The following is a 19913-nucleotide window of genomic DNA, read 5'->3' on the forward strand; positions in this document are numbered from 1 at the left end:
TTATTCTCTAGGGTCTCTGATTTCAGAAAATATATAATGTTGGGGGGGTTTTATGTAATATTCAGGCCTAAAGTGATTTTTTTTTTTTTTTTAATCTTGTGGAAAAAACACAAAAATGGCTCTGGCAGCGAAAGAGATAAAGGATAAGACCTGACCCACCCTTTACTGACGAGCACCCAATCAGTGCTTATTACACTGCAAGGTCTCTCTGCTCCCAGCTAGTCCCTGCGTGCGGTGCTGGAGGTGGGGAGGAGGAGATAAACTGTGCAATGTTATAAATATTATGCGTTTAAGTCACCTTAAAACCCCTTTTGTTTTTAAAACATTCCAAATATCACCTCCGATTTTAAATACGGTTTTGGTTAAAACTTTTTTTTTTTTTTTTTTTATCTGGACAAGTAGATTGGGGCACCGATTTAGTCCTTGGACAAGTAGTTGTTTTTCAAAAATTTCCACACCCCAGTATTGATTTCTTTAAATGAGTTTAGAGATTTTGAAGGTAAATCCTTTTTCATCTCTGTGGTACTTTCAAAGATGGTTTTTTGAACCTCTCCTGGGGTATGTTTGAAAGTGCATCTTGCAATTCCAGCTAAAGGTATAAACTTTTGCAGGATTCAGGCTTTCCTGTATTCACTCATTCTAAATGTTTTCTATCCCACACTTAGCCAGACAAGTTATGGTAATTGAGAGACCTGTCTGCTCATGCTTTTTAGCTGTTTTCTCTTGGTTTAAATAGCTGTTGGGAAACATAAACTTGGCACTTGAAGCATTGACCTGATCTAAAGTGGAATTCATAATCCGTGTGCTGACTGGGAGTGACTGTTATAGGTTCACAGTACCTAAGACAGGCTATGGTTTGTAACCTCACACACTGTACAACCGCAAGCAGAGCAGGAGCTATGTGAGTGTATTGTATGCATATAATACAGTATAAGTTCCTGGCTTGCAGTTCGTTTCCCTTTTTTTTTTCTTTTTCTTTTTTTTTTTTTTTTTTTTTTAGCTTTATGTACCTATAATTATGGAAATACAACATGGCACATAACTACAGGCCCCTTTTAAACTGCCAGGATCTCCCTTTTAGTAAGGCATCACTCAGGAGCTTCCAAGAAGCAATTAGAATTTCCTATGCAATCACAAACTGGTAGTTGGAACAAAGTCAAGCTCCGAGACTCATTAGCCCAGGCATTTTATATTATATATATATATATATATATATATATATATATATATATATATATATATATATATATATATATATATATATATATATATATATACACACACACACATACACACATATATATTCATGTACTTTTTATATTGTTTAAATTTATTTTAAAAGCAATTTGCATACGTTTCTAAATTTGAATTGATATTGGCCTTCTAAGGACAGTAGTAGTAGCCAGGTGTTCTGTTAGTGGATCCTGCTCAGATGCTCACACACTGTAGTTAACAGGAGACATTTTATTAGGTGCTTCTAACTGCCATTATACATGTGTCTGCCCCAGAACTACAACCAAAGAGAGGCAATAACACAGTTGTACCAGTATCTAAGTAGTGAGACCCCTAGAGGCCATACACAGCATATAACATATTGCTACACCAGGTATATGTCAATTCATAGTCCAGTCACATGCTGGAGTCAGGGAGGTGACCAGGCTGTAATGCTTGACTATTGTAAAGGTAAGTCAGGTCACCAGGCTAGCTGTGCCAGAGCTGTGTAAATATCAGGGCTGGATGGACAGAAATACAGATGCTTTGGTGCAGCGCTTATAATTATATTTATACTGTATACAGACCTTGCAGTGTAATAAGCACTGATTGGGTGCTTATTACTCAATCAGTAAGACTCACTCCTCCATGCTCTTGAGACTGTGCTGGGAGACACACCAAACCTTCTGGGGTTGGCACATATTGAAGTGCCATCCTGAAGTAGCTGGACTGCCTATGCAACTTCTGTAGGGTCCAGGTATCGCCTCATACTTCCAGTAGTGACACTTACCCTAGCCAAATGCAAAACTAGTGAAAAACAGTCTGAAAAGATGAGTAGGGGAAAAAAAAGTCAGTGAGACTAACCTCAAAACAGGAATGGGTTTTACAGGTGGAAGCCTGTAAAACCTATTCCTGTTTTGAGGTTAGTCTCATTGTTGCTCATCTAGTGCACCTGTTTTTTAATTTCATTAGCTACAAAGCAGCTGAAACTGATTAACAACCCTTTCTGCTACTTAAAGTGTTACTAAACCCACAACAGTAAAATCAGTCTGTATATGCAGTAAAGCATGCTTGTTATACTCACTGTGGAACCTAAGGGGTTAATCCTCTGCATTGTGTAAAAAGGCCGATAGACCATGACTTCTCTGCTCCTCCTCTTGTTCAAATGTCCACGTCTTATCTCCTGATAAGACAGACTGAACTGTAGCCATTCTGCACATGCTCAGTTTGTGTATTGCTAGAGAGGCTTGTTTTTTTTTTTTTTTTTTGGGAGAGTGCATGTGATCAGCACAGGGCTGATCAGCACTGTCCAGACAGAGGTCAGGGGTTTTGCATCCTCCGAGAGCAGAAAGAAAACTCCTCCTACAAGCTTTAACCAGTGCTCTGCTGAATGCTGATAGAAGTCACACGACTGCTCAAACTGCTGATGAGAAAAGGTATTTACCAGTTTATATTTACTAAAGTAATTGCACTTCCATGTTCTGTGTACTGTGGGAGATCAGATATAGAGGATGCAGGGTCCTGGGTTTAGTAACACTTTAACTGACCAGATCAGTATCCCAGGAGTTTAATTGACTTGATGTTATACTCTGATTTAAAAAGTGTTCCTTTAATTTTTTTTCAGCAGCGTATGAAGCGCATCCTTCTCCTTGGTTCCTGAGAGCTGCCCAGCAGTCATATTAGTTATTCAGAATAATGTGTTTGGGATTCTCTGATCTGTATTCACTTTCTTTCACAGTTGAGAACCTGCGGTGCCCTGAGCCTGTTAAGATTACAGTAATGTGGTATCTGATGCATTACATTTGCTACAATAAGTTTTCCACCATTGAGGTAAGTGTTTCACTGATAATCCCAAGAATTTTGCTGTTAAAGAATAATTTCATGCATGGGTGTTTTTATAGTTACATTGGTCCAGCTTGGAACAGTGCAACTGCTCTTTGTATATTCCATACCTTGCCAAAGCTGGAAATTGCTGAAGTACGCAGCTACTCCAGTAATCTCCACTTGCTTCTGGGTCCTGTGCTGAGCGGCTGCATTTCTGCTCGCTGAACTCAGGAGGTCTGCCAATCGGCATAGCACCATTCAAAGGATGCTTCACATTTTCTGAACAAATGCAAAGCAGTCTCTGAATGGCAAATTTAGTCCACATAATCCAGCGCTATATAGCAATGACGCCTTTATTCAACAGGTCTGTGTGTGTTTGATTTCCAAGGCTCTTACCAGATTAATTGACCCATATACAAATAAATGGGTCAAATAGAGCTTTTATTCTCCAAACTGTTTCCGTGTTTTCTCTAGTTGTTTTCTTCATACATCCTCATGTGTACCCAGAAAGAAAAAACGTGTATTGTGTAGTACCCAAAATCACATAGAAAATATTCTCTCAAAATATGCTCACATGTATATTTGATAGCATGCCACACACATGTGCGCTTGATAAACACATATGAACAGTTTTTGAATGGCGCCTGTACTGGGTGGCCCACTTTCTGTGCTCTGAATACAGCAGGCAGCTGCTTGGCATGGAACTCAGAAGCTAATGGAGATCACTGGAGTTGCAATGCCTAATTTAGTGATTTCCTGCTTCCACGGGCATTAGCCAGGTATGGTAAAAAATACCCATACATTTTTATTAATGAATGTGGGCCATTCAATTGTTTCTGCATTTAATAATTATCCATACTTTAGAGAGTAAGTAAGACAAACTCGTGCAGTTTGTTCAATGTTTGGAAAAACCTTTGCAGTTATAAATATGATACTCAGTGTGAAAAATCTTAGCAATAAGTCAAATGCATGCTTAAAGTGAAACCCTGCCAAGATCGTGCACACTAAAGTACTTGTATACTCCAGGCAAACAGTAACCGTGCTTTAAATCAATCCCTCACTCATCTCTGTTTCTATAGGCATTGTGTAAAAATTAATCTTCAAAGTTCACACCATTACCATGTAAGCCTTTTCCTGTTAGAGAAGACCTTTGCGGCCTGCCAGCCGTCTGATGTAAAAACAAACAGCGGTTGTTTCTAAGCTGTTGGCAATGGTTTAAACTGACTTTGGGGTCTTTGTTGTGATCTTTGAAGCACTTTGAAAATGAATAACTTTACATTAAGGGTTGGTTCACACGATAGAAGCGCAGTCCAGATGTGTTCTGGATGCGTTTCTGCATGCTTGTTTTTTTTTTTTATGCATTTTTTTCACGTTCCGGTGCATTTTTGTGCGTTCCTCCCCCCCCCCCCCTTTTTTCTTCCATTTAAACCACTTGCCTACCAGGCACTTATACCCCCTTATTTACCAGGCCAATTTTCAGCTTTCAGCGCTGCCGCACTTTGACAATTGCGCGGTCATGCAACATGGTACCCATATGAAATTTTGATCATTTTTTTCTCACAAATAGAGCTTTCTTTTGGTGGTATTTAATCGCCACTGGGCGCTTTACTTTTTGCGCTATAAATAAAAAAAGTGCAAAAAATTTGAAAAAAAAAAAAAAGTTTCTTTGTTTCTATTATAAAATTTTTCAAACAGGTAATTTTTCTCCTTCACTGATGTGCGTTGATGAGGCGGCACTAATGGGCACTGATAGGCAGCACTAAAGGGCACTGATAGGCAGTACTAATGAGGTGGCACTGATAGGCAGCACTAATGAGGTGTCACGGATAGGCGGCACTAATATGCAGCACTGATAGGCGGCACTGATGGGTGACACTGATGATGGGTACTGATAGACGGCACTGACTGGCACCACTGCTGGGCACTGACTGGCACCACTGCTGGGCACTGACTGGCACAACCGCTGGGCACTGACTGGTGGCACTGACTGGCAGCACTGGTGGGTGGGCACAGGTGGGTGGCACTGGTGGGCACAGGTGGGTGGGCACAGGTAGGTGGCACTTCTGGGCACAGGGGTGTGACACTGCAGAGTGGCACAGGTGGGTGCACTGCTGGGCACAGGTGGGTGATCTGCTGGGCACAGGTGGGCGGAGCAAGTGGGCGCACTGCTGGGCACAGGTGGGCGGAACTTGCGGGTGGCACTGCTGGGCACCGATCATCAGGGCACTGATCATCAGTGCCCTGATGATCGGTGCCGATCCCCGCTCTGACAACTGCCGGTTCTCGGCAGTACTTTCCTCACGATCTGACAGCGTGAGGAAAGTGCAGCCGAGAATCGGCACTTGCATTTCCCTCTGATCAGCGTGTCATTGGACACCGCTGATCACGTGGTAAAAGGCCGCTGTGATTGGCCTTTTACCACATCACGTGATCAGCTGTGTCCGTAGGACACAGCGATCACGGAGATCGCTGGATCGCGCCCCCTGGTCCACCCAGAACTGGCCGGCCGCAGTGCAGCCGTCATTTGGCTATCTGCGGTCGGCAACTAGTTAAATAGGGTCATGCACATTCCAGTGCATTCTGGTGCATTTTTTTATGCTTTTTACCGCTTTCCAGTACAGTTCTGTGCAGAAAAACTGAAGCCTGTCCTTTTTTTTTTTTTTTTTTTTTTTTTTTTTTTTTCTGCAACCGGAACGCACTGGAACTGCAAGCACTAATGTGAACTATGACATTAACAACCATATAACCTACTTTTCTGTGCATTTTTGGATGCAGAAAAAAAACACACTGAAATGCATGTAGTGTGAACTGGCCCTAAAACATAGCTAGGGTGATGACTAAAGATTGTTTAATGTCCATAGGCTTTTAAAGCCTACATTTAGCAAAGAAAACCTATTCAGCACAAGGGATGTTGCTTTTACCTTCAGTTGGATGTGCTCCTTGTGCTGCTGTGTCCCACTTTTAGATGAAATCTTCCTCCTGTGATGTCCCCCTACCCTGCAGTAATCTTCTGGTGCGGCATGGGTAAATACAGCTAAGGGGCCTTCACAAGCTATCATTAAGATACCTGATTATACCTGTGGCCCACCCTTTTCACCTAGCTGCTCCTTGTACAGAAGCCATACTACAGCTTCTATGCATGGAACACAATCTTAAGAATGTAGGACAAACAGGTTATTGATAGTTCTTAGATCCTGTTTCATTCATAGAAGCTACAGCTACGGCTGTCTCTTCTGGGCTCTTGCATCTAGACCCAGCTTCATCATTCATAGAATGAAGTGATTGGGTGGAAGGGGTTGGAATGCGGACTTGGCATCAAGGGTCTAGATGCAAGAGCCCAGAAGAGACAGCTGGACAGCAATGATGGCGGATTTGCTGGTCGTGTACATGGGAGGACACAGTGGAACACTGATCGCTGTACAGGACCTCTGTGTGAGGTCCCGATCATGTAATCACTGATTGGCCAATCAAAGATCACATGAATAGTAGTAAGCAAAATGTCACTTCTGACATCATTGCTTAATACTAGTGAAATCTGTGAATGATCACAGAGGCCACATGGTACAAGGTTATTCACAACAGCCTTGTACCATGTGACAAGCTGTGACCTATCACAGCTCTCTCAGTATTTCTCAATGGCTGCTAGAATGCAGTCAGAGAGAAGGATAAATTATTGCTTTTACAGCCTTTTATGGGTGTAAAAGCTATCAGTGTAAATGGTGACACTGTACTGCTAGGGTGGGAGTATGTTTTAAAAAAAAAATATATAAAAATGTAAAATATTTTTTGAAACATTATAATTTTTTTGTTATAAAATAATTTGGGTTTTTTTTTTTTTTTTTTACTAAAAAGATAACTGAATAAATTTTAGCCAAGATTTATGATGAAATACTATTTATTTACAAAATTTTCTAAGAAAAACACTTTTTTCAAAATTGTTGGACTTTTTCATTTACATAGCAAAAAAATAAAGATCCCAGTGGTGAATAAATACCACCAAAATAAAGTTTTATTGGTCTAAAAAAAATGCTAAAAATTCATATGGGTACAGTGTTGCATGACCGCGCAATTGTCATTCAAAGTTTGATAGCACTGAAAGCTGAAAATTGGCCTGGACAGGAAGGAGGTAAACGTGTCTGGACTTGAAGTGGTTAAGTTTTATTTCTGGGAGTTAGCCAAGGGGTCACATTATCAAATTACTGATTGATGTAGAACATTCAGACTTCAGTGGAGGTAATGTGGGAATATTATTTTTCTCATTTACCATGTGGCAGGTGTATTTTTCTTTTTTAATCTATTTCAGGCATGTCAGAATAGAAGTCTTGCAGTGGTATAACTGTGTTATTGTCCTACTTTGTTAGGTTTGTAATATTGGCAATCACCTTCCTTTTTATAGATTTCCATTAATATTTAGATTACACAAATCATTCTTTCTTTTACTTTATTAGGAGGCTCTTCAAAATGATAATGTGCACACACATATGGATGGACAGAATAATGAAAATGCTAGAGAGATTGCCTGTGATAAAACAACTCACTCCATAACATTGCAGAATGTAAGTACGGTGCTCTTCTCTGTTTAGAAAATGCAGTCGTTACTTCAAAAAAGTTATAAGAGAAGCATGAAGTCTGCAGTTGCTGAGCTCTCTTTTTAAAGTGTTATTAAATCCAGGACCCTGAATTCACTCTATCTGCTCTCCCACAGTGCACATAACATAAAAATATGATTAGTTTAGTAAACATAAGCTGCCAAATACCTTTTCTCATCAGCAGTTGGAGCGGTCTTGTGACTTCTATCAGTGTTCAGCAGAGCACTGGTTAAAGCTTGTAGGAGGAGTTTTCTTTCTGCTCTCGGAGGATGCAAAACCCCTGACCTCTGTCTGGATAGTGCTGATTGGCCCTGTGCTGATCACATGCACTCTCCCAAGAAAAAAAAAACAAAAAACCTCTCTAGCAATATACACCAAACTGCAGGGTGTCTCCACACTAATGTCTTATCAGGAGATGAGAGGGGGACACTGGAAGAATGGGAGGATCAGAGAAGTCAGGATTAAACAGCATGTTTACACAATGGAGGATTAACCCCTTAGGTTCCACAGTGAGTATATCTAACATGCTTTGACTGATTTTACTGTTGTGAGTTTAGTAACACTTTAAGCTCTCTTTAAGATTGTAGCTGCGTTGAGATGACCCTCTTTCCTCACTGATTTTAGTCACTGATATGAAAACAATAAGCAGATAATGACTAACACTTCTGTAACTTTTCTAAATCTGTGTCAGTGATTCAAAAAAGTGGTAAAGTTAGTGTGCCAACATAGCAGCCATTCGGTTAAGCACAGAGCTAATCAGTGGCAGCTGTCCCTTTCCCCACTTCCTGCATCTTTCATAAAAAGTTCACTTTTAACCCTTTTGCTGTCAAAGCCATTTTTGCGCATGTTTAAAAAATAACTTTAGGTCTGAAGATTGCATAACCCCCCCCCCCAAAAAAAAAAATTATATATTTTCTGAAAGCAGACACCCTAGAGAATAAAATAGTGGTAGTTACAATGTTTTATGTCACACAATATGACCACAAAGGTCTAGGAAATGCAACATTTTAGAAAAAAGAGCCCGCTAATTTTAGGGCACACCAACACAATAAATTACCCAATGTTTTGGTAAAATCAGAAAGATGACATTGTACGGAATAAATGGATACCCAACATGTCAAACCAGGCACCTGTTTCCAGGGTGCGTGTAAGCAATCCAGCACTGCCAGAGGCATCAGACTGCTTTCATCTGACTGTCAGCAGTCTGTCAGATATGCAAATGCTCCCAATGGCTGCAGCCATCAGGAGTGTGTGTAAAACACCTTCCACCATTTTTTGACAAACAGAAGTGCAACTTTAAGACCTAGAAAAAAAACCTGTAAACTATTGTCTGTAATGCCATTGCACATAATGCCTGAATATAAAAACTTTAACAGGTCTATGTTCATAATGAAAACAAGGAATATCTTTATAAATAAAACCAAATAAACCAGAATATTGCTTTTTGACCACTGTTAATTTTGACATCAAATTTCAATTTAGTTTGATAGTCTTTTGACTAAAATGCTTTTTAGTTTTAGTCATATTTTAAGCATATGAATTTAGTTTTCGTCACTGAAAACATGCAGCTGATGAAAACTATGATGAAAATATTTTCGTCTATGAAATTAACACTGGTGCTGTGGCCTGCCCAGGGCTGGACAGTATTTATATCCAGCAACAATGCCAGTAGTCTGCTAAAAGGATGCCTTGACCATGTGTGGTGTGTATTCTATTCTAAGGAAGAGGGATATATGTTTTGTTTGTCAGTGCATTTACCCTTTAACTAACTTTTTTTAAAATGAGGCTTAACGCAGACTTTTGAACGTACTGTTTTATAGCAGCTAAGACAGTGTTCACAGTTGTCAAGCTGACTGCTTTCTGTTGTAAGTGTAAAGCTTACTCAATCATTTCCACACATCTGGGAAGGTCGGCCACCTATGTATCAGCAAAGCGGTATTAAACCCAAAAACCAAAATATAATATTACGGCTTGACAATCATTAATATAGTGCCTGTATTGCTTTTTTTTCACCTGGTGATCCTGAGAGTAATGCACTGTACTCTTCTAGTCTTAAGGTGGCTCCACTCTAGATGGAGTAGCAAAGAAACATCTTTGGGCGACAGCATTGTCAGTCTGGGCAGAGGGTAGTGTTGGATGCACTAGCAGAAAAACAAACTCCAGCTTTTTAGGCAGTTATAGCAGCAGTTTATTTCCTTTTGAGGTAAACGTTATACTTAAAGCAAAACTTTACGCATAACAATTGATAAAAAATAATGTTCTTTAGCAAGGATTACATTCCACATGAATAATTATGCAGCCAAGATTAGTGTATGCTGTAAATTGTCTCCATCATTGCTCTTTTCTTTTTGCTGGAGGCTGCCATTTTGTTGAAGCCCAGAGCCTCTGAGCAGCAGTTTAAAGCTGAACTAAACCCTCCTATCCTCTTCAGCAAAGGAAGCTGCCATCTGTTTAAACTGCAACTGTCACGGTGCTGCCCATGTTATCTATTATGACATCAGACATTTGATGGTTTGACAGTTTGGTTGAGAAAACAATCAAATGTGTCTAATTTTAGCATTCCTGGCATGTAACTGTTTATTTTCTAAAACTGTTAAATTGATGGGTTTAGTTCTGTTTTAATCTTTAGACCGTCAGCAGATCATCAGCCTCTACATCTCGGCACTGCCTAAAAATGGACATAGCTATACCTGCAAAATGGGACAGCCTGAGGTGATCTAACAGGACTTCATTTTCTGACTAAAGTTCCACTAGTGAGGACCACAAGGAAAGAAGTGAGGGCAACAAGGAGCCCAAGAAATAAAACCGATTGGTAGTTACTCTAAAAAGGTTTCCTCCTAACATTCTGCTGTTCCAGATAACCTGTGATTTTGTAGTAAACCTAATGCTTAAGTGGGCATAACTTTAATCCCTTGTCTACCATGGTGTGTTATATAAGGGCTTAAAGCAAGCCCATCTCTGCTGCTGCAGCCATGAGCTTGCTGTTGTTGCTTGTAAAATCAATTTAGCGGCTAGGATTGCTTTTACAAGAGACTGACCATTGGCTATAAAAAAACAGTACTGGGATGGTGCCTGCAGCTGCGGGCATCAACCCAGTATAATCACTTGAATTCCAGCGATGTACGTTTATGTCGCTGGTCGTCAAGCGGATACAGTCCTTACAGTCCCCTCCCTTGATGTCAGTACTCTTCTTCATCCTGAGAGGACCTTACTGCTGGACAGTCTATAGGAAGTGTCCAGGTTATGCAGTCAGTGATGTGGACACTCAAAGGTAAACAAAACCGTGAAGATTCAGGACCTGAGTGTTATGTGGCTGCGGCTTTTGGTAACTAGTGTGTTTTTGTTTTTTTTTGTTTTTTTGGCAGAAGAGACTGCATATTCTGCCAAAAAAAACTTTCCCCTAGCATTTTTTTCATACTTGCACAGTGTACTTTACACTTCCAGCCCATTCCTTCAATGTGTAAGATGTTGAAAAAGGAGCGAAATACTAGGATGGTTTAACTCCAGCATGCAAGCGTTGCACCATCAGTGACTGTCCAGTGACCAAAGGGAGAAGACATTAGGCTGGAAAACACAGAAGTTGACAGTGAAAAAGCGTCAATAGGAAATGTGGGGCGGCCAGCGCTAGAGGAGGGTAAACAGAGCGAAGTCTGCCATAAGTTGTATGTATGGTTTTGTAGATATTCTCTGTCTGTAACCAGAGTTTATGCATGGTTTAGTTTATATGACAAACTGCCTGGATTTTAAAAGGTTTTTTAAATTTTTTATTCTTTTCCTCATGACAGTCAAAGTTGCAAGATGCACAGCGCACTGGAATAGAGGTATGTCCACTGTTTTTTGAAAATCTTGCTCTTTGTGCTTTAGATGATCTCTAGCATAATGGAGATGTTTTGTTGTTCTGCCATATATAGAACTAAAGGTGAAACCTTATTTTTTTTCATTGTGGGTAGAGCAAGGGTTATACCCCTTATTAGTTTTTTTTTTTTGTTCTCATCTGTGTCCCATTGGAGAGATTTCCCTTCACTGTCTCATAACTAAAAACAGGAAGTAAGAGAAAATCCCTCCAAAGCAAGGAATCCCTTGGTTGTCACTAGGGTCATCAGAACTACAGAACTAGTGTCCCTATTAGAAGATTTCCTCTCTATTCCTGTTCTGCTAACAACCCAAAATGTTCTCTTTCACTCTTGGTGAGGATGGACAAATAAACTTGATTACTTTCCCTAACAGGGACACTGCAATAAAAACCTGGTAGGTAGTCTAACCACTACCTATTCAATCCAAAACTTTAAAAAAAAAAAAAAAAGCTTTGCCTATAGAATTTTAAAAACTTTTGTTTAAAGCTGCGCCCTGGGATAAGGGAATATGATCTAAATACAAAGTTCTTCCTTGAATCTTGGTCTACTTTGTCTGTTTCTTTCAGATCTGTGCATTAATCCAGTGTGAAACTTTCCCTCTGTGCAGGAGTTTCCTGTAATAAAGACCACTCACTGCTGCTCTCTCCCCTTGTGTAGGGTGACTGGTCTTGTCTCTGCCCCGTCCTGTAGTTTTCTTCAGGAAGCCTGTAGTGGGTAGAGCGTGCTGGGTTCCTCCCACAGCTCTGCTCTCTGCCCAGGCTCAGAACAGCATAGTGATTTCTCAGCTACTTTCACAAGGTAATATCTGGGTTTGTAAAGGCACTTGGTGCACGAATAGTAGAATTATAGCCTTTGTGGCTATTAAGGAAAATGTTTGACAATGTTTGGGCCTGGCATTTTACTTTTAACGCACCAACTAATTTGCATGCCTAAATAATTTTTATACATCTTTTTAAGACATATAATGTGTTATTTGATATAATATGGAACAACAGCGCCTCCTAGGGACTCCTTTGCTATTAATTTTAACACTGCATGTAAATTATTTGTGAGGTAGCTGCCAATTTTTTTTTTTTTAGTTTTTTAAATGTATATTATTTGGGCACATTTTTTAATTATAATGGCGCAGCTTTATCTGACCGTTGAAATATTGACAACATGGCACTGCTTATGAACACTGATACCAGAAGGTGGCAGTGTTCACCTGCGCGTTAAAGGCTTTTATTTTCATCAGTGTAGCCCTCCGTGTGCAAGTGATCATTGCTGACCTAAAGTGCATCTAAACCCAAAAACAAAATTTTAATATAATGCAGACCATAGTTGTTGTGGCTGTAAATAATTTTAGGATTTTTTTTTCCCTTTTTCATCTGCTGATCTGACCAGTAATACACTTTCTGTCCTAAGTTGTCTCCATTCTGAATGGAGGTGCATCATGACTACCTTTGGACAGCAGTATTGCCAAACTGGGGAGATGATAGTGTTAGATGCACTAGAAGATTTAAAATGGACCTGGCTAACAAATTTTGGGATAAAGGTTTACCTTAAAGTGGAACGATACTCTCTCCTATGCTGCGATGTCCTAGAGCTCCCCTCCGGCTGCTCTGCTTCAGTTATTGATCCCTGTCTGTTTTCATTAGCTGGGCCGAGATGGCAGTGCATTACTGTAATTGAGCTCAGCGTACAGTGTGGAAAGCAGGTAAGGAACTTTAATGCAGAGGAGTCCTAGTATGTCCCTTCTGCATTAAAATGTGTTATATGGTTTTTTCTCAACCCTCTACTGCCACATTTGCTAGACAGCTTGGTCTGTCAAAGAAAAACTCCAGGGTAGGAAAAAAAAAATCACCGATTAGTACACCCCCTAGTCTAAACACTAAACAGTTAATAAAATTTTGAAAATCCTTACCATTTAGGAGAAAAGTATAATTGAATTTCAATGACCTCATCTCTGTAATTCAAAAGATGACAGCATCTGCTTTGCCCAGGAGGAGGTGTAACAGCAGGGATTACATCATATCCTTTCTTCTCTCTGCAGTAAAAGGAAACTATGTTTCCCATCAATCATAGGATATTGTAGTAGATGTGGGTGGGTACACTAGGCCTGTACATGTTAAGTGTCTGAGAGTCCTGGTCTACCCACCAATGCAGGTGGGTCTGAATTACATCATTGCTTCTTGGAGAAAGAACTACAGAAGGGATGTGCCAAGAACAGTGGCTGTGGGAATAGGAGGCATAGCAGCCACTGCTCTTACAAACAGGAAACCAAAGAGAATTAACTGTTTAATTGGAAAATGAATAGGCTATTTCAGAGCAGCTACTGAGTGAACCAAAAGATGGATGACATTCAGTGAAGGTAGGAAATTGGCAACAAGGACATGCAAAGTTTTTGCCCAGAGTTCTGCTTTAAAGAAAGTTGAAAAATAACAGATTTGCTGATTGTATCAACAGGTGAAAGTAAAGCTTAAAGTGGTTTTAAACCTCAGACATGAAACCTGAACAAGGCATATATTTATTATTATTTTTTTTTTTACTAGCCTCTATCCAGATCACTGAACGCCACTTCTCTGTCCTGTCCAGTTCCTCTGTTATCAGCATGAGTCACTTCTGTCAAGTTTTCCTGACACCAAGAGGTAAAAAGGTGACCAGGGAGAAACGTCCATAACACAGCTTGTGATTGACAGCCACAGCTCTGTTCCTGTGTGTGCTGTGAAGGGGGTTATGTCCCTTCCCTCCAGTCAGCTCTTAGAGCTCTTTTGCAGTGTGTAACTGCAGCTCCTCGCCCCCTGCGTTGTGCATCTGTGAAAAATCCTTTTCACCTCCTAGTTTTTTTACTAGAATGTGTAGGACGAATGGCTGCAAATGAACAGTTATAACTTTGTGTAGGAGGATTTGTTTTACCTCTGTGTGTCACCTAAGGCCAGTAACTTCACTGGGTATAGAAAAAAGGTTTACAACTCCTATAAAAAAAGAAAATGAATACAGCCACCACATTTAAGAATTGATGAGCTGCAATATATACATTTTTGTTTTTGGGTTTTGTACGGCTTTAAAGATCAACTATGGCCAAAATAAAAATGACATATGATGCAGTCTGTCAATAGCATTAACATAGCAGACTTTGTTTTTCTGAATTCCCCCTGTAACTTGGTTTATTACCTGATGATCTAGCCAATAAGTCTGTTGTTTTTCAACTTCCTTTAGCAGGCCAAGTTGTCCAGTAAAATTAGCAGTTAGAGGTTTGAGACCAACCCACATATATGGGTGCTTATAATTTAGCTTTTAATCATTTATGTGAAACCTTTCTTTCAAAATGTAAAGAACTATTGCTGTAATTGCTTAAAAAGTGTTAGCTGCAGTTCAGCTTTAAATTGCTAGCCACTTTTGTAAATCTGCTAGTCCATCCAGCACCAGCCTCAGCTGACAATGCTTCTGTCCAAGGGAATCTACATTTCTCTACAGACACAATGCACCCACCCTAAGACAGTAAGTGTGTTACTGGCTGATCACCAGATGAAAATAAAAAAAAAAAACCTTGGAAAAAGAAATGATGCAGCCACCACATTCAATGATTAGGAAGCTACAATATATTAAATTATCGATAGATTCTCCCATCCATGCTAATGGTGTGGATGAAGGTATCTTAAATGCCAAACATTATATTCAAGCATTTGGTGCTGCTAAACAGTGACTGCATCTGATGGTATATAGTCATTGTTTGGCCTATAATTTTCCACCTAGCATAGTTGATTTTTAAATTGACATTTTAGTGAACTGGGTAGAGCTTGCAGGCTTATAAACAGCTTGGCTTTCAATCCGTTCAACAGGAATTGTCCCAATTTCCAGCAGTCTGTGATTCCTTTAGGCTCGGCTTACACTGCTGAAACCCCATCTTGCTTGTAACTTCCTTGTGACTTCCTTGCCACCTGCTTGCAACTTTTGTGATTTAACATTGCAGTCTATGGCACTCAAGTCCCAGAAAAGTAGTGCAGGATTTTATTTTTTTTTAAGCGACTTAAGTCACTTTAAGACCGCACCCTTTGAAATGAATATGTTTTGACTTGTCATGTGACTTTGTTTCGCACGTTGCATGTAAGTCACAGTAGTGTGCAGGTGATTCTTGATCATTAGTGAAGAGGAACCCAGCTATCATTGACAGCCATCATTAAAACCCAACAGTCTTAAGTGTTGCCTTCTGAGGCTCAAAGGGGAAAACATATATATTAATGTATCCTCAGCATGCGGTGTTTTTCCAGGGAACATACAGACTCTGAGCAATGTGTGCTTTGACCATGCTTGGATTTACTATTTATTTCTGAGCATATAGGTTTCCCAGTATTAAGTTTATCTGTTTAACTACTTGCTAACCGCGCTATAGCCTAATGGCGGCTACAGTGCGGTTGTCCAGTTCTGGGAGGGAGTCTTATAATGTCCTCTCAGAATACACCCTCCCGTGCACCCCCAGCGATCTCTGTGTCCTACAGACACAGCTGATCACATGATGTGGTAAAAGGCCAATTACAGCGGCCTTCTACCACATGATCAGCTCTGTCCAATGACACAGTAGATCATGGAGTAAATACAGTTGCTGGTTATCGGCAGCACTTTCCTCACGTCGCAGCGTGAGGAAAGTACTGCTGATAACCAGCAACTGTCACAGAGCAGATCGGCACTGATCATCAGGGCAACGGACAGAAATGACACTTGGCGCTCATGATTGAGACAAGTACACACTATGGAGGGATATGGTATGTTCATATTTCACGTCTGAGGTTTACAGGTAAATTTTTTTGAGGGAGTCATAGCCAACTTTCCTGCAGCTGTTAATGTTATGCAGTGAAATATTTTTCTTTTGTGTTGACATGCTTCAAATTTGATTGTACAATGTTTCTCAATTAGTGTGTGTATGTGTGCGCTCATAATTCACATATACCTTTTCATTGTTTTTAGAATAAGACCGATTCGAAGACCAATCCTTTTCTTTCCAATTCAAAGGTAAGGAGAAAAAACAGGCGGGTTGCACATATCAGTTACGTTTCTTTGTGGAAACCTTGCTTGTTGTTAAGGAAACAGATTTCACCTGCAAAATGTTAGCTGCTGGACAGCATGTTTATTGAACCCCTTAGTTTGTTTTTAGGCTCTACTAGCCATTTTTACATGTAGTCCTTTTGTAAGTAACCCATGCATTTTTCATTAGCTTCCTCTATATTCTGACTTTTTTAATTTAATTGTAGTTTTCATTAGGATTTCATGGCAAGTTGATTGTCAGAAATATTAACACTTGTGTTACCATGTGTATTTCTCAGGCTTTTGCTGCTCAAACATCGCAAGATGGGCCCTTTATTTTTGTGGTTTCTATAAAATCCGAGCAGAGTGCTGCAGAATGGAGTTTATCAGGTATTACCCTTTTAAAATGTGGTGGTCTTATGGGGTTCAAAACCTTTTTTTTTTTTTTTTTTGGGTTCCACTGACACAGGAAAGAAAATTTAATATTGTCCAATAAGAAAAAGCAAAAAACCTGAAAAGCTTTAACCATTACCAAGTCTGCCTTGAGAAAGAAGCAGACAAAAAAAAGAAAATATCTATTTAAAAAAAGTTCCACTTTGAGGGTGCATTCACACCTGTTAATGTACTTGCCCTCCGATCAGATGCAAGTATCCCAGCAGGTTCCCATGATTAGCTGCTGGAGGCAGCTCCATTGAAAGCGATGAGAGGCTGCCAGCTGCTGCAGCTAATCCCAGCCATTTGCATGTAATCACTCACTGCAGGGCCCTGCACAACCATTTTTTATAATGGCATCCAGAGTCCTCTTCCTCCAGCGCATGCGGATACCAGCCATATTCATTCCTATTGGGGGAGCTATACTCTGTTGGACTGCTGGCGGCCACCACGAAGTACGGCTTCCATTATGAATAAATGGGGCCTCAGCGCCCATATGTAGGATTGAGTGACTTTTTTTCTGAAGGAAAGCTGTGTGTGGTCTTGTGCAGGATTGCATAAAGGATAAGTACACCTTTTGTAACATGTTACACCCCCGCTCCCCCAAACATGGACATGGTAGGCTACACTTGGAGTTTGGATATGCATTAAAACCTGATATAAGTAACGTTTTTCTTTTAAATATGGCCCCATGTGTGACTTTGAGAACACTCAAAATCTATTATGCATCACTGCTACCAGTTGGGTTATATGAACCTCGCATGCGTCAGGTTGCCTGTGACAATTGATTGCTTAGAACACTAAGCCTAAGGTTCCGTTCACACCTATGCAGTTTGCTTTTTGTTCATTTTGCAGTGCTTTTTGCAGTTCATTTTGCGGTTTTCTACACATGGTTTTTATGCGTTTTTACCGCATTTTGTGTTTTTGTTCAGTTTTTTTTTTTCTTTTTTAAAGTGGAATTGTTTTGTGGCTGGGCAGAATAAAAATGCAAAACGCAGCAAAAATGCACTACCATGCATTTCAGCCGCTTCTCCATTGATCTCTATTGTAGCAAAAAAGCCCCTGACCCTTTCCAAAAACGCAGAAGCTCAAAAAAGCATAGATGTGAGCATGTTCCATAGGAAACCATGTTAAATGGACTGTGGTGCGCTTTTGCAAAAAGCACTGAAAAACGCATTGGTGTGAACAGAGTCCAAGTCAGATGGTATTCAAAGTGAAGTCAAACTAAAAATCCCATAAATGCATTCAAGATAGATTGAAAAGGCTGTGTGGCTGTGCATTAGCAGCCAGTTTCAGTTATTATGTATGTTTTTAATATTGCTGGTCATCTTCATAGGTGCCTATTTAGTTGACCTCAGGTGGCTGATTGAAAACATTTCATTTATAAATGTTTTAAAGCATTTTTGTTTTTTTCTGTTTTTTTTCCTGACCAGTTTATACCTCAATGGAAGGTCCTCATGGGTACATTTCTGCTTCAGAATGGCCATTAATGATTGTAAGTATGCTGACCTAATGAAGAAATGCCATGACAAAAATGATGCTCAATGTAAAAAAAAAACTGTTTAAATGGAGCCTCTGGAAAATATGTTTTGCCATTCGCAGTAACAGATAATTTTATTATCTATATCATTTTTTTCTCCAAAACAGCAGACGTGCTGACTACTACAGCACAATTTGTAACAGAGCCACGTGAGGCTTTTCTTAATCATGCATTACAAAGCTCATTTAGTAGTGTATAGCATTCAGTGACAGTCCAGTACTGTTGAGGTCTTGTTGCAGTGGTTCACAACACAGAATTTCTTTTCTTGTGAGATGAAATGGGTTATTGTGTTAAAACTGTTGCTGAGCTCGCTACAACACATTGACACATTACCCTTTTTTCTGTAGAACGCTAAGAGTATGCCAAAAACCACAATTCGTTTTATACCTTTGCTATTTATGGTTGTATCTAAAGTTTTGTTAAGACATTACGTTTATGTTATTGTAAGGCTGTTTTTATCACCTTCTTATTGCAAGGTTACAGCGAGGACTATGCTTTTGAACAAGTTTACAAAAGGTGCCTCTAAGTAAACTACATTTTTGTGCATAATTTTAACTGTTGGCAAAAAGCTGCTTCATTGTATGATTAGAACTGTCCTTTTTTCAGTTTAAAGTCCCACTGCACTAGGAGAAAAGTTTAAATTTGTTACTGTCTGAAACACATATGTTAGTAGGCAACTTGCTTACTAAGGGAATGACCGTGAAAGGTGAACTTCGACCACCTAAAAAGTTGTAAACTACATGTGGCCATTTACAGTGCTGTGATATTTTGCTCACTTTTCTTGCTCCTGTAATGGATCATTAGCCTTTCCACCTAACTTCCAGAGAATGATGTTTGTTCTCCACTCCCATGCAGCATCAGTACCAGTCCCAAAACCCACCTTCCTGTATTATTGGACAGTCTGCATACCATCCATGGTCCACAGAGCACCCCTCAATTTCCTGGAGCTGACAGCTGTGTCCCTTTGTTGCATAATTGAAGTTTTGAGATTTAACAGTTAAAAAAAACAAAAACAAAAAACGGAGGTATGGAAATCAAACATACAAGAGGTGAGGCTGTTAGGAAGTGCAATATCAATGGCCTGACATTGGGGAGTTTGCTGTAACCATGTGAAGCATATATAGGATTTGCAGCAGAAACCGGATGGGAAATGTAACATTGCTAAATGTGGTTAGCAGTTGCATTATATGGTTGTTGCCTTCATTGAGATCCTCCCATAAGGCTTGCGCAGGAGAAGTGCCCAATGACCTGATCTAGGCTAGAGAAGGTATGATTTGAGTGGATGTCTTAAATATCTAAGTGGACCTAGTTTGAATGAAATGCTTTGGTTGTCATCGTGTGTCACCTATTGTGCCATTCACTTGTGTTCCAGCTGCTGTATCCATTCAGACAGAAATGGTGCATGCACTGACCACCAGTGGTGCAGTATAATTGCCCTAGTTTGTTAGAAAATGTTTTAAC

General features: G+C 39.9%; 1 protein-coding gene across 1 annotated transcript in view; it reads left to right on the plus strand.

Moving 5' to 3' along the window:
- TMEM87B (transmembrane protein 87B) overlaps positions 1-19913 on the plus strand; it is a 65978-nt gene that overhangs the window by 18554 nt on the left and 27511 nt on the right. Inside the window, exons 3-8 of the mRNA XM_089693263.1 lie at positions 2951-3042; positions 7485-7592; positions 11411-11446; positions 16424-16468; positions 16780-16870; positions 18346-18407. Coding sequence (XP_089549389.1) covers positions 2951-3042; positions 7485-7592; positions 11411-11446; positions 16424-16468; positions 16780-16870; positions 18346-18407 — 434 coding nt within the window. The remainder of the gene's footprint in view (positions 1-2950; positions 3043-7484; positions 7593-11410; positions 11447-16423; positions 16469-16779; positions 16871-18345; positions 18408-19913) is intronic.

Source organism: Staurois parvus, unplaced genomic scaffold, assembly GCF_062004578.1.
Source record: "Staurois parvus isolate SC_StPar_1 unplaced genomic scaffold, SC_StPar_1.0 ptg000619l, whole genome shotgun sequence".
Lineage (NCBI taxonomy): Eukaryota > Metazoa > Chordata > Amphibia > Anura > Ranidae > Staurois > Staurois parvus.